At 52.5% G+C, this 27,985-nt stretch overlaps 10 protein-coding genes across 10 annotated transcripts; 3 read left to right on the top strand and 7 right to left on the bottom strand.

Annotated features, from left to right (window-relative positions):
• Positions 1-7: 7 nt before the first annotated feature.
• On the bottom strand, positions 8-1,957 carry GCG54_00009531 (Uracil permease; the record flags this gene model as incomplete). The annotated part of the gene is made up of 5 exons (XM_045409477.1): positions 8-1,198; positions 1,255-1,334; positions 1,390-1,676; positions 1,745-1,767; positions 1,835-1,957. The coding sequence occupies 5 exons, from the start codon at positions 1,955-1,957 to the stop codon at positions 8-10; spliced, it is 1,704 nt and encodes a 567-aa protein (XP_045260019.1).
• A 3,234-nt stretch (positions 1,958-5,191) lies between these two features.
• GCG54_00009530 (Chanoclavine-I aldehyde reductase easA) lies at positions 5,192-6,373 on the bottom strand (the record flags this gene model as incomplete). The annotated part of the gene is made up of 1 exon (XM_045409476.1): positions 5,192-6,373. One exon carries the CDS (start codon positions 6,371-6,373, stop codon positions 5,192-5,194), a length of 1,182 nt encoding a protein of 393 aa, XP_045260018.1.
• A 2,284-nt stretch (positions 6,374-8,657) lies between these two features.
• Positions 8,658-9,263, top strand: GCG54_00009529 (uncharacterized protein; the record flags this gene model as incomplete). Its single annotated transcript, XM_045409475.1, has 1 exon — positions 8,658-9,263. One exon carries the CDS (start codon positions 8,658-8,660, stop codon positions 9,261-9,263), a length of 606 nt encoding a protein of 201 aa, XP_045260017.1.
• A 184-nt stretch (positions 9,264-9,447) lies between these two features.
• GCG54_00009528 (uncharacterized protein) lies at positions 9,448-10,679 on the bottom strand (the record flags this gene model as incomplete). Its single annotated transcript, XM_045409474.1, has 5 exons — positions 9,448-9,593; positions 9,643-9,710; positions 9,769-10,178; positions 10,238-10,287; positions 10,340-10,679. The coding sequence occupies 5 exons, from the start codon at positions 10,677-10,679 to the stop codon at positions 9,448-9,450; spliced, it is 1,014 nt and encodes a 337-aa protein (XP_045260016.1).
• Positions 10,680-14,779: 4,100 nt separating this feature from the next.
• On the bottom strand, positions 14,780-15,725 carry GCG54_00009527 (uncharacterized protein; the record flags this gene model as incomplete). Its single annotated transcript, XM_045409473.1, has 3 exons — positions 14,780-14,801; positions 14,857-14,934; positions 15,028-15,725. 3 exons carry the CDS (start codon positions 15,723-15,725, stop codon positions 14,780-14,782), a joined length of 798 nt encoding a protein of 265 aa, XP_045260015.1.
• A 3,862-nt stretch (positions 15,726-19,587) lies between these two features.
• On the top strand, positions 19,588-20,055 carry GCG54_00009526 (uncharacterized protein; the record flags this gene model as incomplete). Its single annotated transcript, XM_045409472.1, has 1 exon — positions 19,588-20,055. The coding sequence occupies one exon, from the start codon at positions 19,588-19,590 to the stop codon at positions 20,053-20,055; it is 468 nt and encodes a 155-aa protein (XP_045260014.1).
• A 404-nt stretch (positions 20,056-20,459) lies between these two features.
• On the bottom strand, positions 20,460-22,791 carry GCG54_00009525 (Dol-P-Glc:Glc(2)Man(9)GlcNAc(2)-PP-Dol alpha-1 2-glucosyltransferase; the record flags this gene model as incomplete). Its single annotated transcript, XM_045409471.1, has 5 exons — positions 20,460-21,565; positions 21,613-21,750; positions 21,797-22,371; positions 22,429-22,517; positions 22,567-22,791. The coding sequence occupies 5 exons, from the start codon at positions 22,789-22,791 to the stop codon at positions 20,460-20,462; spliced, it is 2,133 nt and encodes a 710-aa protein (XP_045260013.1).
• A 559-nt stretch (positions 22,792-23,350) lies between these two features.
• Positions 23,351-24,171, bottom strand: GCG54_00009524 (uncharacterized protein; the record flags this gene model as incomplete). The annotated part of the gene is made up of 6 exons (XM_045409470.1): positions 23,351-23,359; positions 23,415-23,468; positions 23,529-23,622; positions 23,819-23,872; positions 24,013-24,062; positions 24,160-24,171. 6 exons carry the CDS (start codon positions 24,169-24,171, stop codon positions 23,351-23,353), a joined length of 273 nt encoding a protein of 90 aa, XP_045260012.1.
• A 289-nt stretch (positions 24,172-24,460) lies between these two features.
• On the top strand, positions 24,461-25,508 carry GCG54_00009523 (Mediator of RNA polymerase II transcription subunit 4; the record flags this gene model as incomplete). Its single annotated transcript, XM_045409469.1, has 2 exons — positions 24,461-24,608; positions 24,664-25,508. 2 exons carry the CDS (start codon positions 24,461-24,463, stop codon positions 25,506-25,508), a joined length of 993 nt encoding a protein of 330 aa, XP_045260011.1.
• Positions 25,509-25,785: 277 nt separating this feature from the next.
• GCG54_00009522 (Transmembrane 9 superfamily member 1) lies at positions 25,786-27,774 on the bottom strand (the record flags this gene model as incomplete). The annotated part of the gene is made up of 2 exons (XM_045409468.1): positions 25,786-25,853; positions 25,911-27,774. 2 exons carry the CDS (start codon positions 27,772-27,774, stop codon positions 25,786-25,788), a joined length of 1,932 nt encoding a protein of 643 aa, XP_045260010.1.
• Positions 27,775-27,985: the final 211 nt, after the last annotated feature.

Here is a 27,985-nt window from a genome sequence, read left to right as displayed (position 1 = left end):
ATCAAATTTAAAGCTTGGGGCTATGAAGGCCCTTTGAAGTACCAGTTACAGCCTCCTCATCAAAGTCTTGGCTGTTGTTGTCGTACGCCACCCGGATGTCGTCAATCTCCTCACCAACCTCCATCCACCTGTCGCTAGTCGCGGGAACCGGTGAAATCTTACACAGACCCCAGTACATGCCGCTTGAAACGATGAAGCCGGCGAAGAAGTTGATGTTGTAGATGTACTTGGCACCAACAGGAACATCGCGTCCAATCTCTCCAGCGAAACCAACAACGTTGATGAGAATTCCGGCAATGTAGGCGACATAAGCACGCCAGTTGATTCCCCAGGTGTAAAAGTAAGGCCCAGCCTTGCGAGCATCGTAGAGCTCCTTGATCTCGAGGTAACCCTTCCTGACAAAGTAGTAATCGGAGCACATGACACCGGCAATGGAGCTGAGGAAAACGCTGTATGCCGAGAGGTAGGTTGTAAACTTGTTCGAGTCGGTGAGCAGGGTGTAAGGGCACATAGCAAGACCGACGGCAGCACAGATGTATCCACCGCGGCGGATGCTGAGGTAGCGGGGCAAGAGGGCTGTCATGTCGGTTCCTGCAGAGACCGAGTTCGCCGCAATGTTCGTACCGAGTTGAGCCAAAGCGAAGGAACTTGCGATGACGAAAACTCCGAATCTCTGACCGGAGCCACCGTCGTCGATGAATCTCTCAAGGAGAGATAGCGGGTTCCAGATGGGTTCGTCCAAGTTGTAGATGACGGTCGATGAGGACGAGACGATGATGCCGATGAAGGAAGTGAAGGCAAATCCAGTGGGGATCGTGATAAGCTGAGACCACAAAGCGTCGCGGGGCTTCCTAGCGAAACGGGAGAAATCGGGATCGTTAACGATGAGCGTCGCGAAATTGGCGATGGAGGACATGACGCCCTTGACAAACTCCCAGGCAAGGTCACTGCCTTGGAGTTTTGCAGGCTGGCGGATGATGGGGCCAACACCGCCGGCGCGCACAACGGCCCAGATCAAGAACGCAATGCCGGCGCAGGGAGCCACGTAAGATTTGACGGTGAAAAGATGGCGAATCTTGTGAACAGGGAACCAAATGGCTGGCAAAGAACAGAACCAAAAGAGGAAGAAGGAGACGTATTCCGCGGTCGAAGTACCGGAGTCTGCTGGGAAGCCTCCAGGGTTAATCGTTTCGCGATCCTAGAAACAATTAGCTGGCTTGCTGCAAAGAAGTCTCTGTTTTGACTCCCACTCACCCAAGATTTCCAAATCGAACGGATCATAAGGTAAACACAGTTGCCTCCGATGTAAGCTTGAACACCGTACCAGATGCAGGCTAGAAGGAGGGTGGTTAGCAAGAGGACCCCGCGTTCATGATTCGACCAACTCACCCATTGCAGCTCTGTTGAAAACTGGCCACAAACTGCCCCAGATGCCGAAAGATGATCTGTTGACAACGGGGAAACCGATGTGGTAGACAGCACCGATGCGACCGGTCAAGCAAATGAAGGCACCAGCAATCGCATATCCCAGCCAAACGCATAGCCAGGACTGCCACCATGAAAGACCACCTACAACCATGGAAGACGAAATCATCCACGTGTTGACGTTGAAGGAGTCAGCGACCCAGAATGCCACAAAGTTCCAAGGACCCCATTGCCGTCTTTCGGGCTCGACACTGTCCACCTATCAGCAAGATGTCCAGGGTGTTGATTAGCGGTTTTGCCGCTGTCGCGGACTACTCACGGTTTGAGATCGTGGTTCGTCAGCTAAATGGACGCATCCGTCAGTCTCAGTTCGGCACGCGAAGCGGTTTTTCGAGGTGGTATGCCATACCATCAGCTGCGCCTTGGTCAAGCCGGGCTCCGACTCAACGGCCAGCTTATCAGCCCAATATCTGAGCTTGGAGCCATGGACCTTTTCAGGCCGCGCGCTCGTGGTCGCAGTATCAATATCCATCGTGTAGATCTCGGGAGTTTGCGGGGCGTGTAGAGATTGAAAGAAGTCGAAAATGCGTTTGATTCTCTCGAGGAGTCAAGAAACTACAACGAGGCCCGAAAGACAGCCCTTCAAAGACTGGGATGCGGTTCGTCACACGTTGCGATGACGCTATGCACGTCAAGGTGGAAGGCGAAAAGTCGGGTCTCAGGGTCTCAAAGGTTGTGATCTGCAACGTGCTGCACCCTAAAAGTGGCGATTCCAAGGCAGAGGGTTGAAGAAAAGGCCCGGGCTGGATCTCATCCAGACACGAGAAAGAGAACACGCGAGGATGTCGCCTGATATTTATTCTGTATCCGCGGGCCCGGTGTCGCTGCTGGACTGGGGAGTTTGATAACGGTCTTGGCCCAGAACGCAGACGAGTCTGTCGTAACTTTGGCCAGGGACATCGACTGATGGCCCCGGAAATCGCAGCGACGCCCCCCACATGGACAAGCTCTTTTTCGCTCGGATTGCATTCCTGTCCCGCTGGGGAGACGACCATTGGGGAAAAGTCATGGCATGGGATACCAACAGACGCAGGCAAGACAAGCTACGGACCGCATTCGGGCAAGGGTGCTGCCGGTCACGCCGTGATTGCAGCAAATTGGAGAGCGCCGAGCTCGACAACGACGTCAAATCTGATCGAGTAAGAGCCCAGAGGCCTGTACCAGAAATCCGAAAATTATGTCTCCTTGGAAGGATTCGACAGCTGCTATTGGCCAGCCCGAGGAGAGGTCTTATCAGGGGCGTTGGAGACTGGGGGAGGTGGCGCTCGTAGCACAGCGACGAAGAACGGCTCCCGCTCAGCACAGATGCACCATGATGCCTGCTCGGCATGGGACGGTGCGGCTATGTATGATAAGTTAGCCTGTCTGGCAGGGGTAGCTTATCGTTGGCTCCAGAACCCCGCATGCTGGGAAAAATCATTACTCGATCTCATCGAGTCAACCAACTGACGGGAGTGACAAACGGCTAGATTTGGGTCGCCTCGTGTATCTCGGGACTTGATGGAACAGAAATCAGCTAACGATGCGGAAGATTTTTTTTCACGAACTTGGGGTCGCGCATCGGTTCTCGGCCCTATTGTTGATTTCTTTGCTCACCCCCGCCAGCACATGAAGTCCTCTTCGCTCCATAGCGACTGGAGACTGAGTAGCCGTACGTTACAGGAGCACAGTCAGCGTGTCGTCAGTCTGGAGAAGGGACCCTCAATGAAGCTTGGTATTTGACGTCAAAAAGGTATTGCGTGCTCTGGTAAGGACATTGACGTTGAAGTCCATCTGCACGATGAATCTTGCCGCAAGCACCAGTCGTTCGGACACAATTGGCAACCAATTTCCAATCATCAATCAAGCGCTTCTCGGAACCTTCTGCCGCCCAAACTCTGGCTCTGCAGCCACACCGGTACTTCTTCGTCTTGTCTCGTGTCCTCTGATAAGATGATCTGTTGATAGATGCCACACCAAGATAAGGGGTTGCCCAAAGGGAGACAGACCCCTGGGTCCCACAACCTTCGCGTGGCTGGGGATCTCCCCCGTCGGATCGACACCATCAGTACGTTCCACTTATCTCCAGACATCCCCAATTTCTTCCCATACCCAGGCACTCGACCCGAGTTGAACCCCCATTCCAAGGGAGCATCAGCCGAGCAATCATGGTGCCGCGCGCCCACGGGAGCCGGGCAAGGTTACCTGATTTCCGGCCTTTTGGGTGGTCGTCCCCCGGCGATGCTGCTAGCTAGCACGCGTGATAAGCCGTGGCCGCCGGCGCATGTTCAGCCTCTGCGGCTACAGGACAACCACACCAACTTTCACCAGCCGCGTGTCTTTGGCAATGATTTCTTCACCGTCGGCATATCATGGCTAGAGGAAAATTCGGAGCACGAAAGTATAGATTGTCGACTTCCAACAGTGTGTATCGAACCTGCACGGCGGTCCATGTGGAAAGCATAGCGCGTTAAGCACCGGTTTACCCTGATAAGAGACTTGCGGGTGCGCGCCGCCGGCCGTAGCAGCAAGGTTCGAGGCCGGAAATGTCAAAATTGGCCTACGCCACATTGCCTCACTGTGGCTGTTGATAACGTTCTAGTCGAGTTCCAGACTTATCAATCGGTACCTCAGCCAGAAGCATAATTCAGGAAAGCGTCCATCGGGTTTATTTTCTGTCATTCATTTCTTATGTCTCGTTCTTGTGATGCAGTATCCCATAACACAATTGCCATGACCCTAACGATACTGCTATTTGCAGGCTAAGAGACATATCCAGGGCAGTTGTTCGATGCTCATATCTTTCAGGCTGCTCTTTGAGATGCCCTATATGAGTTCGAAGAGATTTGTAAGATCGTTCCTCAATTATCGAGATTCTACTAGTCTATGGTTGAACATTGCAATCCCTGAAATGTATTTGTAATATAGCAAATGTCACTGCGAAGGCCTTATGTTGGTAAGTTAGTATATAGCTTTATTCTCTAGTACAACTACTTTCCACACATGCAGATGGGTCTTACTATCCGGGCGGTTGGAATAACGGGATAACAGTGACGATTACTTTGAAGACAAAATAAGGAACAACGATAATAACGACGACGACGATGACGATGACGACGACGACAATGATGAGACGGAAACAATGAAGACGAAGATAATAATAACGAAAATAATCATAATAATAGCCGTATAGCTACTACTCCGGCAAGAGTCTCAAGTAGTAGTCCACCCGATTAGCTGGAAGCATCTGCCCAGATAGCAAAACCCATGTGGGGAAGTGTTATTGAGCATCGGGGTCAAGTCTATGATCTTCATCGTGGCTGTGGTGTTCCCATGTTTTAGAAAGTTGAATCTTGGCCCTGAAAGATCTATTCGATTGCGGTTTCATTCTATTTAATCGAAATACCGTGTGCAGTTAGATAGCATGCACAGCGAGTATCTGCAATAGCCAGAACTTAATTTACGGCAAGCACCTTGAATCAGAAAGCTGCTGTTGGAAATAATTTTGTGGAACTTGGTGTTAAAGTACTGACCAAGCAGAAAATAAACAAGCAGAATGTCGTCATTCCGAACAAAACTCGTGAGACATGTCATTTATATATAATCTCTTTCTATTCTCTAGTATTTATAAGTCGTAAGTCTTCATTCCCGCTTATCTAATCTAATGCCAAATATTTGTGAGTTTCAATTCTACCCATCCTCAAGGACCGCTTTCGCAATGCAATGTTTATTTGGAGTTCGATTCGAGGTTCTTAATGGCCCATTCCCTCCGAGCGTCAATCCACTCTGATGAGAATGGGTAATCGTTGTATCCAATGTCTGATCCCTTGATGTAGAAGGACTGTCGGTGGTAGTTGTTGAGAGAAATACCATGCTGCGCGCGGTAGACGAAGTCAGGGTTGGCCAAAAAGCTTCTACCAAAAGCAACGATGACGTCCCATTTCGCGTAGTGTGTCTCCAGGGCCTTCGCCGCTGTCTCAGGTGTGTAGCCGCCAGCGACAATCACGGGAGACAAGTTGTCCCAAATATCCAGAATGAAGTCGAGGGTCTGTTGCTCGATGGAAGGATCCTGGCTGGGCACCAGCAGTTTTGCCGGGTCGCCACGAGCCTCAACCAGAGACAAGTAGGCAAAGGGAACGTTCATCTTCTTCAGCTCGCCGACGAGGTAGCCGTATTGTTCGTGGACATTCGATGACTCTGCGCCCTGGAAGGAGGCGTAGGGGGAGAGACGAATGCCCACCTTCTCAGCGCCAATCGCCTCAACGACAGCCTTCGTTACCTCGAGAGTGAGGCGAGATCGGTTCTCAATAGATCCACCCCACTTGTCGGTACGCTTGTTGACTGAATCCGAAAGGAACTGATCCAACAAGTAGCCGTGAGCCGAGTGAATCTCGATTCCATCACCTCCAGCTGCAATCACTCTCTTCGCAGTTGAGACAAAGTCTTGGGTGAATTCCAAAATCTCTTCTTCCGTCATCGCCTCAGGAACAGCAGCGCCCGGCTCCATGGGGACTGCGCTGGATGACCTGTACTTGAAACCGCGTGCCTTCTGGTATTCGGGGTCTGCTGCGCGACCTTGGCCCCAGATTTGTTGGAACCACACTGACTTTTGCTCGTGAACCGCGGCGATGACTTTTCTCCAGGCCTCGACCTGCTCATCCGTCACGAAAGCCGGGCCTGCTGGGACTCCGGTATCCTGCATCGACACACCAGTGGCCTCGGAGATGATTAAAGTTCCCGGAGTTGAGGCACGCTCGCCGTAGTATCTAGGGACGAATGGCATCGCTACATGGTTCTTATCGTTGCGGTAGCGAGTCAGAGGAGCCATAGCTATGCGGTGGTTGAGCTGCGAGTTTCCCAGCTTGAGAGGCTGGAACAGCTTGCTCTCCGAAATGTTGGCGGTAGACATCGTGATGGTGTCGGTGATAGTGCTTGAACCAAGTGGGTGGGTCCAAGGTCAAGTTTCTTGCCCGAAAAGTTCTGCGTGAATTGTAATTACGCCAGTGACCGATGGAGAGTGAGTTGTTCTTGTGAATGTAAGTTGTATACTCGGAAGTACGCTCAAGCAGTCAACTGAAAGAAGATGCGAGGCACTTATATATATAGAGCCAATTCATCTGCGAGGTATTTGCAACATGCATCAAGCTAGTCGGCATTCGGGGTACGCGGGAAAGGCGTGGAACTCGATTACAAAAAGACGATGACGCAGAACGGCATTTTCGCCTTGGTAAGCAATCAGTCCACTAGGCGGTTCGGCGATTAGCTACCCAATTCTGTGCAGTCACGACTCATAACCCCAGGGATTAGACAGCGGAACAAAGCGGAACGGTGCGGAATAGTGGGCAGAGCAGGTTTTTAATGCAAGATTACCCTCCGGCGTAAGAACCAAGCAATTGGGAAGAAGACGGTGTGCCGCTGCTTGGCGTCAGTCGCCGCGAAGGTTGAAACAAGATTGGCCGCAATTTGCAGTCGAAAATAGCAAGGACTATGGACTCTACCGCAATTGCGCTGAAGACGAAGCGTGAAGCCCGGGGAGTATCGGGAGGGGCATTCTCGTTTTCGCAAACACGGTGGACTCTTAAGGCCCCGCACACCTGTGGCGGGGTGCCGCCTTAAGCATTCCGGTTTTCGCTCCGGGCCGGCGGAGTCGGGTCCGGCCATGTGGATCGAGCCACCGGAAGGAAGATTGGTCAATGACGAATGCGTTTGATTGCCGATTGACTTCCATCTACCTTACTTCAACACCAGAGCAAATGGTGGGAGCTTTCAGTGCTTCTACTTGGTTCACTACAAGCACTACAAGCACAACTTTCAGGCTGCTGCGGTCTGCCCCCAGACACCATCAAATGGAGCGTATGCTCAGGTAGCATACCGGACACACCTATGAATGAAAGTATGAACCCTAGCCGTTGTTCCTTTCAATCGGCGTCTGTTTTGGGCCATTGACGGGCCTCAGTGGGGATGGTAGGGCGTGCTGCCAAGCGGGATCGGGCTTTGCCAAGTTTGCCATCTAGGGCGTGCGCTAAGGCGAAGTCGGAAGAGGACTTTGTTGGTTGACGGTGGTATTGGTCATGTTCAGTTTACTCAAATCATCGAAATTTACCCTGATGGCATGCCCTCATGTAGTGGGTCGTTATGGGAGTGCCCGAGATACCGTCGCCGTCTACGCATATCCCGCCGTCGTCCTAAGGGTGCGATAATCCCATCAGCGTCCGACTTCATGAATCAAAGTCTCCAAAGGGTCCGTATGGCATGGGGAAAACTCGGGGGAAAAGCCATTTGTGTATTTGACCATTGGTTCTCGATTCAAATGGTGCGCCTGTTTGCTCTCTTTGCGCCACCCAGTGAGAACAGCACACCAAGAGTCGTGGAACAAGCCACACTTTCCAATGCAGTAAGAACGTTGATGGGTAAGAGTGTAAGCTTTTACAGATCCATATGAATTGAGCTTTCTGGCCCACCCTTTATATTCCAAGGAGATTTGACAGCTTCGATTAGACTTTGCGACTCTCCTGGTTCTCAGAAACCTTTTTAGCCTATTCTTTGTGACTTCAAATATTTTCGCCACGTATTCAACTAGACGCGATTGAAATGCTAGTGACTTCTGGACTGAACGGCGATGAACGTTATGTAGCTTTGATGCCTGACATGCGCGCGGTCGAATTTTTGCCTTCAGAAACTTCAAAGTATTCCACCGAAATGGTCGTGCCCAGTGCTTGGGAGATTGCTGATAATAATGGGTTGCAGCACTCCTATCGATTGCATGTTGATTGTCGTCGACAATGTCCTAGGTATTGCCAGTAGTAAGTTTCCGACTTCGACTGATATCAACAACCAAAACGGTGGGTCGAGCGGGTTCACCATGTACACTTCAACCTATTTGGCATTAAACATGCTCATAGATTCGCGCAACAAGACTGGCGTTATTTTCTTCGGTCTAGTCTTGGTTGCATCTTCATATGTATCTCCGAAGTCTCACAACAGGACATATCAGACTGAAAATCTTTCTCATTCCTTAACTCTTCTTTCGTCCTTGTCTTACCTGACTTATCAACACACCGCTGTCAACACATCACTCAGCAAAGATAAGTCAGACAAACCAGCTTTTCTTTCAACAAAACCTACTCAAATCGAACTCTGCCCGCCCTCAATAAACAATACTCTCATCAAACAAACAACAATCAAACACCAAAATGCGCACACAAGCTTTCGTTCTTCTGGCTGTCGCCGCCGTTGCTCTTGCTGGTGACCCACCGTCCGGCTACCTGCCTCCCTCTAAAGACCCGAAAAGATGTCTCGAAAGACTCGACGAATTTCCCAATCGCTCTGGAACACGTCTCGATATCCTGGACGGCCGTTGTGTCAAGGCTCGCACGTACAAGGGCAAATACGGCCCTTACAATGGCGACCACTTTTTTGAGGCGTGCTGCAAGAACAAAAAGGGAGAGTTCACGGAGCCAACGTGGGTCAACCTTGACCAGTGTATCAGCTACGACACATTTTTCGGGGAGGTTGAAGCCGGAAAAAAGGGTGGAAGCACAGTCAAGGATAAGTGCTCCAAATGTGTGGTTGGGGATGATGGGATGGGCATGACCTCGTTCACGCCTTTCCTTAAGTGTCATTGCAAGGGCGACGACGGAAAGGACGCAGAGTCCAAAATAATTCTTGGCTCGGCGACCTTCGATAAAGATAGTTTCTGGGTCAATGACGAAGGCAAGCTCCAATGTGGAGGTGAAGAGGATTACGACTGGGACTCTTGGGACAAGCATGATGATGATGACGACAAGTGGGCTGTCTGAGTAACACACTGCACCTTACTTAATTGCAACTGCGTGTTAATTGCTGAGGATACAGTTCCAGAAAAGGTTGTATTATGTCTTAGCAGTACCACCAGTGAGTATCTCGTACAACCAATCCCAAAATAGAAGCTTGCCACGTGTGCCTTGGTCGAAGTTCCATCACAGAATCTTATGCTAGCTGCATCTACTGAAGAGTGACCTGTCCGTTGGTAGAGTCTTCCATGAAGATGCCACCAAAAATGATTGCTTCCTTGATACCGGTCGGCTGAGCAGCCGTTCCGACGGGGTTCTTCTGCAGAGAAAAGTGGTACTCTCCGAGGCCGGCCATGTCTATTGAAGTCAGCTTGGTGCCAATCCTTGCGAACACAAAGTTACGAACCGTTCTGAACAGGCTCCGTAACCTGCTTAAGGGGGTCGGTGCCGGTGCTGTGGAAAACTTGCATGGTGCTGGTACACATGAGTTAGCCCTAACGCCCATGCCGCAGTAATCTTATATGGAACATACTTGGCAGTGAAATCCATCTTGATAGCAAAGTTCTCAAACTTTCCCTCGCCGAAAGGTGTAGAGAAGATCTTCTGAGGCTTGGCTGTGGCCTTGGAGTTGCCGAAGATGGCGAGATCGTTTGCGTTCTCAGCTCCGGTGCGGACGTCAAACTGGTGGAAGCTGAAATCCTTGGACTCCAAGTTCACTACTTGGTAGTCGTGGGTCACGTTGAGAGGCTTGGTCGCATCACGCTGGATAGAGAAGTGCAGGGTTCGGACACCCGTGACAGCCACATCGTTCAACTGCGAACGGATACTGGGCAGGAGATCGGCGCGGCGGATGTTGGACTGTGCCTCGCCGCCCTTCGGGATGAAGACGGACTTGTCGTCGATGTTGATGGCAAAAGCCTTGGTGTTGGTTGACTTGTCAAACTAGCAGTTATGAGCACAATTTCCAAGCGATCCAAGCGATCCCAGATCCGGGAACTTACCAAAGACGCTTCTACTTGAGGGAAAGTAATGACGTCGCTGAATACAAGGCCTATTGCATGTGTGAGCTCCCAGGTCTGAACGTTGACTTGCATCTGACATACCGTCTCCTTTGACGACAGCACTCTTGAAAACGCTCTCCAGTACGTTGAAGTTTTCAGGTGTGGCATCCTGCTTGATACGACCATCAGGCAAGACGAGCGCTGTGGTGTTACCCGCCTTCGCGGCGCCCCCAGTAGCACCGCCAGCATTGGCCGTGCTGTTGTTGGCACCGCCGGCCTGGTTGCCGCCTTTGTTGCCACCTTTGGCCCCAGACTGCTTGCCAGTGTTTCCATTTCCACCATTGCCTCTGACCGACAAACCAGAGCCAAATTCGGCGGGAACTGGTCCAGCAGCAACAGAGGAGGCCAACAGGCCAACGAGGGTAATGAAAGTAGGCTTCATCTTGTTTCTTTATGGGTCTCGGGAAACTCTAGAGAATGTAAATAGATTAAAGACTCTTGGCCTTGAAACGAACGGATGCAGAAAGAGCAAGTGGCCGGCACTGCGCAATAGAAAGGAATGTGCAAGGAAGAAGCGAAAAAGAGAGTTGAGACCGTGTTGTCAGAGTGAAAGTGATGAACCATTCAACTCATGGCTATCGTCGCGGCCTCACGGCCAAGATATATGTCAACCCGACGGAAGCCTCCGATGGTGTTGTGCCTTATCCCATGCCATCCGAAGATAGAGTTCAAAACTTCAGACTGCATCTGTCCGTACACTTGCGACGATTTCTGCTCCCATTTCTGACTCGTTGTCGTGTTTGGCATGATCACAGTCTGATGTTTTAGGGACTAAAGTCTAAAGGCGGGCGGCGCAGTGCAACAAAGCTGACACCCCCAAGAGAAAAAAGATGGTGTGATGTCTTGAGGGGGTTCGCAGGAGACGGAGAGTAAAAAGTTAAAAAAGGCCGTTGCGACCCAGGAGTTCGGACTTTGGGGGCTGTTTGGCACGGCGATGAACAAGGGTCCAGCTTGTCAGGGGTTAAGTGACGACGTACTCGAGTCGCTCGAGGGAGTTTTGGCCAAGAAGTTCGAGTTTCGTTACTCATAGCCTCCGTCTTAAAAATGTATGGGGACATGGTTCCACTGGTTCGGACTCGGGATTTTCGGACGATTAGTCTATTTTATGGTCCGCCCTACGCATATTGTTCACATCGCCCCCTCAAATTCACCACCTAGTGCCTTCCCCTGTCTCCGGACGTCCCGAGTCTCCCGCCGGCTAGAGGGCCGCATGGTGCCTCTGGGTGTACGGCGTTGTTACAAGTCATGCGGATTGTTTGGTATTATCTGTCCGATTCAATGCCTTGATGAATTTCAGAAGTTGGGTTGCAAGACCGGCCCAAATTATGATGTTGCGGACCGGCGATGATAATGATATCATCTGATGTCCAGACTGTGTGACTGAGTTCCCTACCCAACGGTTCATTCCAAGATTCTCCATCCGATTTCAAGGCAGACCAGATATTATAAAAGAAATCATAAGCGACCAAGAGATCTGCAGCCGCGGATCTTGATGCAAAGAGGATTGTCAGTACATGTATGGGGATATCGCATGCCCCTGGCACCTGACATCCAGGACCGGCATTTGTCTCCGCGGAGTTGGAGTGATCAGTGTTGGTACGTATCCCAAATATCCGTGAAGCTACATCTGCATATAACAGTCTCGTGACTTCAATCTCTCCCCCTAGCTTAAGAAATTTCCTCTCCGCGGTATCATGTCTCCACATAGGGGTTTAAGCTTTGCCCTTTGATGACGGATTCTCGCCTAGTGAAGTAGGTCGTTTCTCCAATAGCACCATCCGACGAGCTTCGTGGTTATGTAAGATAATCCCGCCCTCAAGACTGCTCCGATGACGGCGTCTCCAGATTCTTGCTTTAATGGGAATGATGTACACGTGTCTGGGTACAACTCGACCCCGAAAGGTGGCTTCACAAGGTGATTTTGAGGAGAGCCTTAATGAGGAATCTCCCCTGTGTGCCCTGTGTGCTAGGAACACGTAGCTGTGTACCATGATGGCTTTGAAATCAAAAATATTTTACTCCATGTACCCTTGTGTGCCCCGGGCGAGTTTGGAGAGCATGTGGGCCCCCATTTGGGTTCGTTTCAAATCTTTGCCAAGGTGCATTCAGGAGTCCTCAATCTTCCACTCGCAGCCCGATGGCATAGCAGTTGTACTAGAATTTTGAAAGTGTACTTGTGGAACGCTGCGAGTTAACTGACCAGCCACTGATGAGATCCTATTTAAATCGAAGGAGACGAAACGGATCTCTGCGGGGGAAGGAAGTTCTCGACGCCTCTGACAGATTGTGGCAATATCAAAATAACAATCAAGGGAGGCGAATGTTTGTCGAGAAACTTGTCCCTAACTAGCAGGGCGGTTTTCTAAAACTTTTGCTACCCAGGCGGCTATTAATCGGCGATACTAGAGGCGACGAAGAGAGGCAATTATGAGAGGGGTTACCAAGACATCACTAGGAAAGAAGTGATAACAATGAATGTTTCTCCTGGAAAACAACAACTTTTGATACCTTAGGTACCCTAAAATAGGTAGCTCCCTGGCTAGCTGGAAGTATCAGCCTAGATAGCAAGATTTTCTGCTAACACCATTGGGAACTGCCCCTCGTGCAGTCCGGCGGCAGTTCACACTATAGCCACCTTTCGAGAAACAATAGTGATTTTCTTTGGAGAGTCTAACCGCACGGGAGGATTGTCTGGTTTTTTAATGGACAACTTAATGGGCAAAGTTTTCAGAAACAGACGATGACTGGAGTCTATGTCCTTCCTGATCCGCCATCCAAGGTCCCTTGGTCTTTTCCACAGTACCAGCTCAACGGCCCCGACATGCGATCCATCTCGCCACTCATTGTGGCATTTGCGTCCTTCTTGACCAACTTCGCAGCATTTGAGCCCAAAGACGACAAGAAGCTCGAGTTGCCCGAATTGTGCAAAGTGACCAGCAACGCAACCACAACGCAACCACAACGCAACCACAACGCAACCACAACGCAACGGACACCGTAACAGTCTCACTTTGAAATTACATCAAGAGCCTGCCCGCACAAAGCTAACACCGGCCCAAAATGGGGGCATTTCTAACTCGAACCAACAAGTCATGCGAAAGTAATGAACAGTGTCTTTATACAAGCCTGGTTGGTAGGACTATGCATGCCTGCTGCGCATAAATTGGTTGGGAGAACAGCTGGAAATACCAAACGCTGAACTTGAGAGGCCGTATACACAGGGGCTGCTAACTTCGACGAGACACCGGAGGTGAGTCTTGACAGCCAACACTCTCGCCACTCCTCGAGAGCTATTGCTCTCTCGTGATCTCACCAGCTTTGGTGCGTATCCGTTTTCGAACGTCAACTGCTCAAAGTGCAAATTGGGCCAGTGCGAACACCCCCGAGGACCTGAGCGTGGGCCTAACCTATATGACTTGTGAGCGACGTATTCATAGTTCATAGGGATCAGGGAGGTAGGTACTCACTTACTTACGGGATCCATGACACGACACTGGCTTTTGCTCAGGCGGAACCGCCTTGAGCACCAGTCAATATGAGCTATCCATGAGCGGGTTCAGACGGGGTCCTGCATATTGGATATCTGTGGCCTTAGGCCACGCTGAATGCGACAATGCTGAAAGAAAACCCGCAGAAGAAGACTCCTTAGTATAGTGGTGGTTTTCGAGCCACGCTGCTGGGTGAGAATTTTGGTAAAGCAAAATGACAAGACTTGAACTTATTATGACTGTATTCGGGCTTGGCTAGGCCTAAAAGGGCCTTCATTAACATCATTTGAGTCTCCAAAGGCGGAACCTCAACTGCAATATCTCGATTGGATGCTAAAAACTTCAGTTTGCTAACTGCCCTGTCTCACCTTAATCACTCGATATTACAACAACATCGCTCTCGCTCATCGTGCATGAGCGAACATATCATTGCGTGCAACATTTCACATCCTGATGATGTACCTCATTTGCAGCTTGTTGTTGGCTCTGTGTGGTTTGTCTGTGTATGACTGCTTTGTTCAGGCTGAGGTCTCAAGTATATGAGCAGGGCAGTGAGCGAAAAGCAGAATTTGGACGAAGTACCGGGCTTCGATGGTCAATTTCACGATACAGTCCAGTGTGCAGCAGCTCCAACAGATCATGTAAGACTATCTGTGACTTGCAACTTAAATATTATAGATGTGTCGCCCAAAATGCCTTGGAAATTAATGACATCACGAGTTTGCGAAGAACCAACATCTCCATATCCCCCCATGTTCCGACTCTAGAAAGAGACGCATGAATCTCCAAACTCCAATTATCATACCAGCCACGGCGACCACAACAGCGATGATTTGACCGGTTGTGAAATCATTGCTCTGTGTGTCAAAACTATCCTTCTTCATCGCAGCCTCCGCTGCAACCATGGAAGCCACCGCAAAGACTCCACCTACGAGAAACGTAAGCGATAAAGTCGTCGGGTAATCTGAAAACTTCCATCTATACCCGCGGATTCTTAAAACTTTGCGAAAGAACCTCTTGAGAAGTGAGTTTTTATCATATAGTGGATGGAAGGTTTTGCTTTCCACCAACTGGCCGCTCTTCTCCGCCTCGTGGAAGGCATAAGTGTCCACGAGAGCCTGATAACTACTCTGAGCGATGCTCAAAACTCTACAGGCGTAGTATAGCCAGAAAATCGTCTGCTCCAAGCCTGAAGTGCAGCCGTGTGTACAAAGTCGGCCCCACCATATGACTGATACACACTTCTTGCAACAGACTTTGAAGTGGTTCTGGTGGAATTTGTGAACCAGAACCCCAAGAACTGCCAATCCAAATGCTTGACAGGACACGATAGTCCAGACCTGCCACCGCGCCCCCAAGGTTGCCTTCGTCATTAACGGAATGGAAAGTGCGTTGTTCTGGGAGTCGAGTATCATCGAGCCGAGGATGGCGTCAGCCGCCTCGAGATCGTTCAGCTTGACGAGAAGCGCGGTGACCAGTGCGAGGTGCGTAATGGTGAGGCTAGCGGCAACCTCCTTGATTCCCGTTGTTTTGGTGTGGAAGATTCCAATTAGTGCCAGGAAGAGCAAGACTCCAAGTTGTGCCCAGGCAGCAAAACGAATACCACGCCCACCTATATCATCGTCAATCTTGCACAGGCCATCAATCTTGCATACCCCGTCAATCTTGCACCGCTCGTCATCCTTGCATAGCTCGTCAATCTTGGCCTTGCAATTTTCCGGATCTTTGCTGGTAAACATGACAGCGATAAGGATAACCCCTAGGACGGCCACGAAGATTGGGAAAAGCAATATCAGAGACTCGAGGAAAGCAGGTCCAGGAAGAAAATTTCGCCTCCGGTGACCTTGCACACTGACGAGGTACTGTGACACAATCAGAAGCGCTTGGAGCGTTAAGAGAACGACGGCAATGGCCAGTCTTGATTCGGGTTGATCTCCCATCGTGTCTTGCAAGTTGCGCCGTATTGAGATGTGAATTGCTGATGAAGAAAGAACAAGCCTTTGAATAGAGCTGGGGGGGAGAAGAATCTTTAGCTGTCAAGAACAGATGCAGCGAGACATTGGTTTTGAAGTCCCTGAGCAATCATGTGCAGGAGGATGAGGCTGAGAGTGAGACAATGAGAACCGGGAGGTCAATGAGGCTCGTGGCGGTTGAAGATGACGTCGCAGCAGACATGCTGCCCTACGTAAAGTGCTAGTTTCGTTGACATCACAGGAAGGCTCACAAGGCTCTCATCAGCTCTGAGCTGAAGTCAGAAGTGACGTCGGGCAATGTGCCACTTCACCGAAATTTCCTATGTACGTGGTGTCTCACTGAGCCGCGTAGGATTGGGTTGACCTCTCCAAATGCTTGCTGACCACCAACCCAGTAGCTTGACCTCTTCTGATTCAAGTAGGTGTCAAGACGCACTGCTGCCTGCCCCTCGCCGTAGGGGAATATCTCAAATGGCGTGCTTCGCCGCAGCTCGAGGTTGCCTGCCTGGCTTGATACAAGCTGGAACTTGATGAGATCATTCAAGACCATCAAGGACTGGCACCCAGGCAACATCTCGTTCTTCAGCTTGACATATACGCCAAGAGTCGACACGGATTAAAATCATCTACTCGAGACCCTTCGTACTTAGCAATGCAAATCGAATCAGTCCATGGAACCTGAAGCCGGCCGTCAAATAATCAGATTGGCGTTCTATGAAGATGAATTCGGCCTAACAAAAAGTTGCTCGTATTCAACCAATCATGTTTGTGTTGTGAAATACCTCTACGTGCTCACTGCGAACGACTTTCCCTTGATTTGTGCCGTGTTTTGAGAGACCACGAAAGGAGTGAGTTGATCGTTGCAAATCAAATTCATACCTGCCGAATGTACCCGAAGAGGATGAACGTCAATCGATTTGCGCGGCTTCGAGCAAATCATCTGAAGCCAGAAATAGCTTGTCGGCGTAAGTCAGTGATCCGTGCCGTCGAAAAGCACTTGCCGGGCAGCAGTCCTCACTCGACACGGCCAGCCGATGATCTCAGACGGCAAAGCGAAACGCCAAGAGGCGGGCAAACGGAGAGTCCTTCGGCGCTGGGAGCTGGAGTCTCGGACGGCATGGTGGCTTGCCCCAGACCCAAGCCAACCCCGCAAACCCCCGCAAGTTTCCAAAACACCCAAGGTCGAGATGGGATCGAGGGGAGGGACCGGGCGATACAGACGCAAAGTCTGTCATGGAGGAGACCCGGTTGGCCGGCTACAGCTCGGCCTTGAAGAGAAGTGTTTAAACAAAAGCCGACAACCTGAGGGGTCTGTCGAAAGGCTTAGGAGGAAGCAAGTCATACGATGGTGGTTCGCGGGCAACCCTTTAGTGTCATCGGGACAAACCGCAACGTTGGAACGATCTGGTGGTACCTGAGTGTGGAGAAGGAACGCCCGAGGAACGCCTGCGAGCTTGCGAAGGAAGCGGGAGGAGCTGCGGGCTAAGGAGGTTAAGGCTCTCCCATAGGGGGTGACTTCGGACGAGAAGACCAATGAAGGCCGAGGTATTAGGGCAAGGTATCCTTTCAAACACAATGTGGACTGAATGAAGGACTGTATCAGAGGAATACAAGTCGTTCTGACGTCGGTCTAGTTCAAGGATGTGGGTGTGAGTAGGCAGCGTCATGTTGGGATGCGAAGCGGAGCCGCGATGCGCAGGTTGTGTTCACAAATGCCGCAAAGCGCCGCGGCAGAAGGATGATGTTGGATGTGCCGCCGAGCCTTGATCAGTGATGACCTCGCATCTCGGGTAGCGCCAGAGGCTGGGCGGATGGCTTGTGGACGGAGCAAACAGGGCGAGCTGTCAGTCGAGTTTGACAACGTGAACCAACGGGACCTAAAAGGCACCCGACCAACCAACCGTGTTAAACGAGGTTGACTATCGTAGGTGGCTGCATATCTAGGCCAGCTGCAATCCTATGGTTCGTTGCACAGCTGTGCCGCCGCATCTTCCTGGCGTTTCGGTTCCAGATCTGCGCTGCGCTGCTGGGCCTTACTCGGGCTAACCAATAAAATACGAGATGATTCAAGAGGACTGAGAATTATCAGATCATGGTTGATGGCAGGGACCAGGCATGTTTGTGGTGGATGAAGGTGGTGTGGGATAGCGCGGATGCAGGAGACGAAGAGAGCCGAAGTCAAGAAGGCACAGCAGACGCCTGGACACTTGACTGACTTTCAGACAAGACGAAGGTTGGACCGACATGAGTGACTGACACAGGCCCCAGAAAGGCAAAATCCAAGAATCTGGGGAAGACGCACGAGGAGACGTTTCTTGTTGCGGTTGCAGTTGCAGTGCAGGCCACAGCTTGTTGTGTCTTGGTGTGCATCGTTATCATGTCACTGGCTTCCATTCTGTCACTGGGCGCTGGGCATGATTGGGGTGCAGCTGCATCGATCGATGGACCTCGGATAAGGATAAGACGGATAAGATAAGCAGCTGAGGGAGGTACCTGGGTCGGGTGCTTGTGAATGTCACGCCAGGCCAGGACGAAGGAAAGCCCGACCGAGGGGTGCCCTTTCCCCGACTTCTCCTTCCCAGAAGCCGAATCTCCACAGTCGCAGTCGGGTCGGGGCTAGCGAGGTACGTACCCACAAAACCAGACAACGTGACCTGGATGTCCACCGCCCCCCCTCCCATGCCCACACACTGAATCCCCACCCCGACCTATCGCGACCTGGTCATTACTCACTGCGGAGCCCCCAGACGGTGCACTGGCCAGTCTCGTCCGCTTCCGGGATTGGCCGAATGGAGGGGGAAATGGAAGGGGGAAGCCCTGGATGCGCGCTGAGTGCCAACAACTGCGTGCCAACAACTGCGCTGCGTGGAAGCCGTGGAGCAAAGAGTGCGCTGGGCATGCAGAGTACAGCCAGACTCCGGTGTCTCCTGCGCGACCGACCACTGACAGACTCCCGCCACTGACCGCTGCAACTTGGAAGCCCTCCCTCCCCTTGCCAGCCCTTCCATCGCCATTCCTCATCCAGCCGGGCCTCCCCCTCCATCATCCAGTTTGGCGGGCCACAAGTGAGTCGACGTCAGGATTTATTCACCCAACTTGCATCCGATAACCACACACACCTCCCCGGATCTTCACGCCGGAACGACACGACCTCATCAAACACCACGCCGCACAACTGCTACGCTTTCCCACGCACACGAAAAAGCCCTACGCTTTATCTGCGGCCTGCCAACTCTCTGCCGTCGATCACTTGCGTCCACACTCCTCCGCGATCGAAATCCCGCCCACGGGATCGAGTACCGACCGACTCGCTCTCTCTCCCACTCCCACCTCCGCCATACATCACCGACGACAGCGAGCCATCCCCGGACTGACACTTTTCGAACAACACGGCCCCTTCGACAGACGACTGAACACGCAAATAACGGCGTCCCCGCGACTGCTCATTTCTTTTCCCGTGCGAAACCGTCTTGGAGCGCAAGCTTGGACTTTCTACTCCAGGACCAACCCGGCACGGGCACGGATGACAGCATAACCCCCAGCAACCCGGACGACCACTACACGCTCCAGAGCCAAAAACAAGAAGGGAAAGAAAGAATAGGGGTCCCCCGATCGAGTTTTTGATTTTATCGTTTGGAACCGGAAACCTCCCCGTCCAGGCACTTACGTCAAAATACAATAACGTCCTTGTGCCCTCCCCTCAATCCCCCCTCGACCGATTTTTATCGCGGCGCACCAACGCACGCACGGGGAGCCGGGCTCAGCAACCACACATCTCGCCTTCTCCATCATCGACATCTGGCTGGGCGAACAGTCAGCGATAGCCACGATGCCCTCCCAACGCCCCTTCTTTCTCTCTACCTTCTTCTCTTCCTTCCGTCAATCCACGGCTCTGTCCGCGCAGCAACCGAACAAGCACTCTACGCAGACGTCATCCTCAGCATCCTACGCAACCCAGTCCGCCGCCTCGGCACCGCGTGCGATATCCTCGAATGCCGCATCATCAAGCAGCGCCAACGCCAACGCCACCGCCAACTCCGCGACGCGTTCAACGTCAGGCGTCGTGAACCAGTACCCGCTACACTCGCCCCGCGGCGGCATCCCGATTCCCGGAAGCCACCCGAACCGACGACGAGGAAGTGACAGCAGCAGTGAGGGGTTCCGTGACGTTCTGGGTGCCGACAAGTGGTACATTGGCGGGCGGACGGCCGGCGGCGAGGAAAAGTTCTTCAAGCTCGGCGTCGTACGGAGGGTGCGCAGTAACGATGGCTTGAGTCTCGATCGACTGAGCTTATAGAACCGACACGAGGATGATGACGACGACGAAAATACATCGAGAGAATGACAGGGACACCACGAAGTTGGCATGACATTGGGTACATAGGCGGATATGGGACAAGGGCATCATTAAACGAACAAAACCGACAAAGTTCGGGACATTGAACACCCGAGGATTTCGGGACCTCGGGACGGCGTTTACGGATGGGCTAATGATTTCTTGTTGTTTTCAACGACCAACGAATCCTACGCCGTAGGGTTAGAGCACACGTGAAAGTGCAAACATTGCTATGCAAAAAGAGAAAAGCATCAAGTTGGGCAAGACCGCTGAACAGATTACAATACAATTTTCACCTCACCACTCGTCTCTGTATTCACGCGTTCTTTGTACATGTGCGATGTGAAAGGCAAGGCGGTGGTGTTCTACCACATGAAGCGCTGCATCCGGCCACCATCCAGAATACGCCCATTTTCGTCTCTCCACTTGTAAGGCTTGGCGATGAAGATGTACATCGTCACCAAGTTGACCAAGATGAACCACAATGTCTCCAACACCAGCCTGACGTCGAATTTCTTGCTGAATCGAACCAGCGCGCCGACGATCGGAAGACCCTCGAGCTTTGTGAGGACAGGATGGGTGGCCGCGTGCTCGTGGACCTTCCACGCCGGGATGAGGAGACGCCAGAAGACCCAGGGCAGGATGAAGTACCGCGGCTCGACGAGGGGCGCCGTCATCAAGGAGAGAGTGGTCGCTAACAGCAGCAGGATCGCCGTCGACGACGATGTGGGCTCCGTGCTGTTTGAGGTCGGCTCGTCGAGCTTGATGAGGGCGTAGGGGTGGTACTTGGCGTTTCCGCCCTCCTTCTCGCTCACGACTTCGCTTTCGAGAGCATCGGTGGAAGGCGGCTTCTCTGGACGGGGCTGCGAGCTCGCGGCGCTGAAGGGGCTGTTGTCGAATGGCCCGGGGCGGAGGTGGGTATACTGCCCCGAGCAGTCCTGCGTGTGATCTGAGAGGAAGCCGCCCTGTCCGCAGCCGCTGAGGGCGTCCCAGCACAGCCAGCGGGCGACGGTGTAAGGGACGATAAGGCAGTAGCGGAACAGGCCGGGCCGTCGGATCGTATAGCGGAAGACGTAGAACATGTAGTGTCTGTTGTCCGCCAGGGTGAAGGGGTGGATGATTGTGTTAAACTTGACGACGAGCAAGGTCAGGGCGATGAGGAAGGGCGTTAGGGCGAGTTGGTAGAGCTTCTTCCCGACGATGGTCTGCAGGAGGGCGTATGCGGCAGAGACTTGGGGTTGCTTCTTCGTCGGTTCGTCCTTGTCGGTTGCCGTCTTGGTGTTCTTGATCGTGGCCTTTGCTGTCTCCTCGGTGGAAATTGTGCCAAAGATGGAGGTGAAAAGACCATGGGCAAAGCGAAGGACAGAGATGGCCGACGGGAGGAACAGCGGGAAGGAGAAAAAGGCAAACATTGGCCAGATGTAGAGCATCTGGGCGAGGTGGATCGTTGCGACATGGTTGGATTTGTCACCTGCAAGTTGTTAGATCAATAAGCCGATGGAAAACGATGTGGCATACCGAGTACGACACCGCCGTTCCACGCCACGAACCCAGCAAAGAGGCCCATGACGGTGATGTGCGGCCAGACTTTCTTCAAAACGCGGAAGGGGTTGAATATGGCGGCAACACCGATACTGAGCGCGGAGACAACGAGATCTGACTGGTTAGCGAAGGACATGGTACTGAAATGGAGGAGACGTACCATCTGGCCAGGCAGTATTCAGGGGAGGATCGTGAATGTCTCCTAGGGAGTATCTCCATCCGTAGTACTTGGCGCAGTCCAACAGAGTTCCGAACTCGAGCTTCTTGGCAGGGGCGGGACGGAGGGATTTGACCGCCGATACAGCTTCGAGACCGCCCATGTACACGACTACCCAGAACACGTTCGTCTGTCTCATCGTCAGGGTCACTACTCCGAGAATGATCGTACCTAGGTCGCTGAGGAACGAGCTTCGCTCCTGGCGGACGCGGCGCAGATGGTGGTAATACGCAACCAGGACGGACAAAGTCGAGACGACGTCGGTGTAGTAGAGGCCGGAGAAGAAGAACAAGACCGGGAACAAGGCGACATTCCAGCCCGTGTGGATCGAGTAGAAAGACAGTACCACGGGCGGCGCTGGGGACCTGGCGTCGTTGCGACGGGCCTCGATGAGGTGACGGCAGTGCGTGGCCAGGATGCCGAGGCCGATGATGGCGATGATGTTGACGCCTCGTAGGTCCAAAACGGAGCACTCGGGACGCAGCATCATGGCGAGGTAGTACTTTGAAAGGACGTACCTGAGGAAGTTAGCGTCGAGTGCTGGGCATACGTGCTGGTCTACGAGGGCAACTTACAAGCCGGGAGGAGTCGTGATCTTGTCGTCCCATTCCGTCCACCTTCCCTGGCAGAATTTCTGAGCCTGTGGAATATGAAATACTTCATCCTACGCAGTGTCAACGAGTGCAGCCACATAAAATGCCGTTCTGACCAACCAGGTACGGCTCCTCCACATGCGACATGACATTGCTGCACCAAGCCCATCCGACGATGAAGATGATGCTGTAGGAGACGCGCATCAAGCCATCGTAAAGCTTGTTGGTCTTGGGGCCCGATGGTTCTGGATTAGGGAGTCTCGGAGTAATCAACCATAGAAGCGTGTAGAGCACAATGATCGAGAGGAGGTTGAGCCCGTCGACGTAGGCTTCGATGGCCTTCATGATGGCTGTAAGACACCCGGAGGTGCTGTTGGTGCGGAAAGGACAGGCTGGTTGACCGAAAGGGCTATGAAGGCTGCATGGGAGCCCAGGAGAGGAAAGTAAACGGAAGAAAATCCAAAGTCGAAAGAAAAAGAAAATCGAGGCGTTTCTGCCTCAATATGAAAGCTGGTCTGCTGCCAAAGTTGGGCCTCTTGACTGTGGAAGTGAGATGAAAATGAACAGTTCGCCAAACGCCCAAATGGGGGAGGTTACGCGTTTTCACACTGTATGTGCACGGTGCATCTTGTATGTGGTCAAACAGCCACACAGGTGAGATCAGTGACATTTTCATAGCAAAACCTTGAGTTTTATCACAACATTCAACAGATTGGATAATTAGACAAGGTTCCTATCACATATAATAGAGAAGTTGGTCCAAAGTCAAACAAAGTGAAGTTTAAGAGTCTATTGCATCTTTTATACACTCCTCAGAGGGAGAACTCTCCATGGTCTCATGACTCCAGCTCACAAGGCTTTCCCTTTGTCTACTTAGGGAAACACAGGTGTGAAAGGAAGTTGATTAGAAAGGCTGGGCCAAAAGTCAGCAAGCTGTTCACAAAGGCTACCAGTTGGACGGGACTTACGTTGTCAGCAGGGTGGACCTCCTTGACAAACTGGTTGCCGAGGATGGGGATCTTCTGTGCGGGTGTCAGTCATCTTCCCTCCTGCAGTTGTTCTAGGCAGTTAGCCTGGCTTACCTGGAGGATGTCCCTCTGTATTCTGGGAATGCCAGAGGTGTAGAACAGGGCAGCAATACCAGCAGCAGCACCGAAGCCACCAGCACGGACACCACTGAGATAGAAAGTCAGCAACGCGTTGTCCAAATCTGTTGTTTTCTAGCAGCGTGCTGCTTCCTAGAGCCGGAGATCTATCTCGCTCTTGCTGTCGGCCTTGATCTCGGGTGTCCGGCCGAACGGAAGTTGGCGAAGGGTTTCGAGGGCGCTTTGGACGCCCCTTCGAGGGGCCCAGAAGTTCGGGGAACACTCACAGCTTGACTACCTGGCTGACAGTCCAGCCAGCGACGTTGGGGACCGTGTTGTACCTAAATCCACCCAGTCAGTCCACTGCTCCGATTCGACGTAGTAGATTCTCGAGGCGTTGCATCGCTCGTTCATGGCGCTGGCGGGTCGAAAATCGAAAAAGTGAAGTGATTCGGAATCGTAGGGCTATCGAGAAACGTACTTGGGGCCGAACTTGCTGCGGTAGGTAGGGTACAGAGTACCGACACGGGGCTGCAGAGAAAGCAGTGGTCAGCAAATGGTAGGTTGCGCAGTGGCTCGAAAAGGCTCTGAGCGAAGAGGGAAGCCTCTGAGTGGACATCGGACTTACAGGAGTGACCATCTTGACTGTGTGCGTCGTGCAGACGAATTGGGATATTCAATTGCAGATGCAAGAGGGAACCGTGAAAGAATGATGATGTTGCGCGAGATTCTTAGCGGGAAAAGCCGGATTTCCATTGCGCCTCAGGCTACTGGCTGAGGGAGCTGTAGCCAATCGGCGCTGGTTTTTGGTAGGATCCACCCAACCCGCCCTGAATCGGCTCAGCCTTGCGCCTCTCGAATGCAACGATCCTTTCCTCCACAAGCACAGCTCAACCGACGTCGGCGATCGAGGAGCTCCGCACGCCAACATGGACAAACTCATCGATGCGCGCTTCGAGCGCGTTGAGAAGGCTCTTGCCAGTCTGATCGAGTCGGTTTCGAAATATCATCCGAATGCCAAACAGGCACTGGACCTTCATGAAGCTGACAACGATCTCGCGAGAGGCCTCGATGAGGGTACAGTCTTCTCGAATGGAGCAATTCACAACTCACTGCTAACCCTTAAAATCAGTACAAGTCCACCAGAACAACCACCTGCGTCTGCAGCAGCTTCGCGCGACCACTACGTCCCTTGACTCCCAGATCCGAGAGACACTCCAGAGTCTCGCGACGACCCGCAAGGATATCACCACCACCCAAATCACGATGTACTCCAACGGACCAAAGTACCCGGTCAAGTACGACGAGCTCCTCAACTACGCTCGCCGCATCAGCAAGACCACCATGCCCCCGGCAGCCATCACAAACGGCGTACCGACGGAAGGCAGCACGCCCGCCCCAGACCCCAACGCAAGCATGACCGCAGCCACGACCCCAGGTGCAAACGGCATGCAAAGCCAGCCCGTCAGCGCTGCTCCGACACCCAGTCAGACCCAGACACCTGACGCGTCAGGTGGGATTAACGGTGGCACCAGCTCAGGGGACCTGGCTGCGACGCAGCAAACTGCAACGAGTGGCGCGACATCTCTCCCCGATGGTCTGCGCAACCACCTCGACCCGCACTTCAACGCGAGCTTCATCCCGTGGCCGAACGAGTTCCAGATCCGCAGCGGTGCGATGGCGGTGTTCCAAGAACTGCAGGACCAAGGCATTGAACCGCGTGGCTACGATCCAGCGCAGATCGCCGAGGCGAAGCGGAAGGAAGAGGAGGAGCGCAAGGCACGCGAGGAGCAGGAGAAGGCCGAGCTGGAGAGGAAGAACCGCGAGTACCAGGAGAAGATGGAGAGGATTCGCCGCGAGCAGCAAGAGGCTTACAGACGCGACAGTATGGCCGTTGGCTCCGGTGCCTCGTCTGCTGGAAAGAACAAGCAGTTCCAGTTCACGAGCATCATGGACGACGACGATGATGACGAATAGTCTTGTAGAGTGGGCCTCACAGTCTTCAACCTTCCGGGAGTAGCAAAAGCATCATAGCAGGCGTTTCGGGACATAGTGGCATCCATTTTTTCGTCTACCTTTCATCCGTCTAAAACATCTAAATGGAAGAGAGCATTTTGAAATCCCATGATCAAAGCGCTGCATATGCGCTGCTCATCAACACCAATGCAACGCTCAGAAAGTATTCGTACAACTAAAGCAATCATACAGCAGCATGATTCGATCGTCACATGCCAACGCCTTCACACCATGCCACTTAATCGATCTTGATGGAGGCATAAATCTTCCTGACGAACCACCAGCTAGCGAAGTAGCCAATCGAGCCTGTGCGAAGTTAGCATCGTGTTCGAACGGCTGTGCCTGTGCGGTGGGTAATCTTACCGGTCAGAATGAAGAAGAGGAAGGAAATGAGGGCGCTGTATCCGATGTAAAGCACAGTTCCGGCCAGGTTACTCAGATTCAGCTTAGTGATGAGGTACAACAGGCAGTTGGCAAAGATGTAGCCACCGCTCATACCGGCAGCGAGGAAAGAGCGCCATTGCCAGTTGTAGTTTTCGGCGCACAGAAGGAAGTAGACCATGAGGATCGTGACTGCGGCAGTGGTGACGATCATAAGGCCGTAGGAGAGGAAGAGGAAGCCAAACATGTAATAAATCCGGCTGAACCACACCGAACTCATGATGAAGTACAGCTCAACGAAGATGGCACCGAACGGCAGTAGACCGACGATCAGCATGCTGGGGATCGGCCTCAGGTAGGTCGTGACGGGCGGAACCTGGCGGGGGATCTGGTTGGTTCGGACGGGGGGCTCAAGGACGGAAGCACGGAATCCCATCCACGATCCAGCAAAAGACAGAGGGACCGACAGGACGAACCAGATGGCGATAATGACGAGCATGGTGGTGAAAGGAACAGCACCTGAAGACTGCTTGGCCCACAAGAACAGATCAAGGAAGAAGAACGCGCCAAATACGATGCTGGGGACCAAAATCGGGGTGAGCGCAATGTTCATCTTCCACTTCTCACCCTGCATCGACTTGTAAGTCCTCGAGGAGACGTAACCGCCGACGAAGCCCAGAATGGTGTAGAGAAGGAGAATAATGGTACCGAGCGAGCCACGGTTGGACGGCGACAGGAAACCGAGAAGAGCGAAGCAGATCGTGAAGCCGGTCATGACGAACAACTGCACACCATTTCCGAGCAGAACGGAAAGGAGGAGAGGATGGGACGGGTTGCGGAATACGTCGCCGTGGACTAGCTTCCACCCGGAGTCTTCCTGCACGCCATCCTCGATGACCGAAGTACCGGACAGATCGTCCAGGTTGATCTGATCCAGACGGTTGTATCGAGCAATATCCTTCTTCAAGGCCCTGACCAAGATAGACATGACAGTGAGGATCAGGATAATCACGATGATAGCAGTGTCGATGAGCCAGAACCAGTGGATCTTGGGGTCAAAGACATGCAAGTACTTGTCCCAGCGAGTCGCCCAGGCTGTCTTGGACTCTTTCCAGTAGACCGAGTAAGAGAACTTGACCTCCTTCTCGCCGCTGTCCTCGTTGAAGATAATAGGCTCCATCTGGTTGTTGCAGTCCAGCAGACCAGGGTAGGCACGAGAGCTGGGCTCCACCACAACGCCGACAACACGAAGCTGGGTCTCGTCGCCGTTGACCGGGTGGTACTCGATGTTGATGTCATAGTGGTTGTTGAAGATGATGTTTCCCTGCTCGTCGGCGCCTCCCATCAGAAAGCCGGGGTTGTAGAACGTTGTGTTCGTGAAGTCGTCGTAGATCTCCTGTCCCGCGGGCAAGCCGTCCACGAGCCAGTTCAAGCTGTAGCCCTGCTCGATACGACGCCTCACAAAGCCGACAGCGGCCGGAGGATACTTCTGAATGCAGAGAGGCTTGCAAACCTCGTCGTTCTTCATGCGCAGCTCGAAGGGCGAGGTCATAATGCGGTCTCCGAAAAGGATACTGCCGAGACTTTCCGACACATATTCGGGCGCGGGGGACGGCTCGCAGAACTTGAATCCGGGGTGGTAGTAGTCGTAGGATACGATCGAATGCAGTCGCGAGTCGGAGGGAGCGGCGACAGGCTTGATGCTATTGACATACAGGGGAACGACGTCGCCCTTCTTGTAGGACGTGGGCGCAACACCCGGCAGGTAGAATGCGGACGCCAGCTGCGGGATCGCCAGCAGCGAGGCGACGAGCGCCGATGAAGGCGCCATATCTCGCAGTTGCATTATGGGGAGATACTAGAGCTCTATTCAATATTCGCCGTCAGCCTCGGCGAGTTGCGATGCGCTTGCGCTGTTCAAGAGAACAGTAGCGTGAAACATGAAACCGATGGGAATAGCTCCATAGATCGCGATTACGTACCCTTGGATATATGTACGCGAAGCGGCTTACAGCCGGTGGATCGTCCGGGTTTGTTCAGCTCCAGGCGAGATGCGT

The sequence above is a fragment of the Colletotrichum gloeosporioides genome (genome assembly GCF_011800055.1).
Source record: "Colletotrichum gloeosporioides strain Lc1 chromosome Unknown consensus_72, whole genome shotgun sequence".
In the NCBI taxonomy this organism is placed as follows: Eukaryota; Fungi; Ascomycota; class Sordariomycetes; order Glomerellales; family Glomerellaceae; genus Colletotrichum; species Colletotrichum gloeosporioides.
This window is presented reverse-complemented; position numbering and strand designations above follow the sequence as displayed.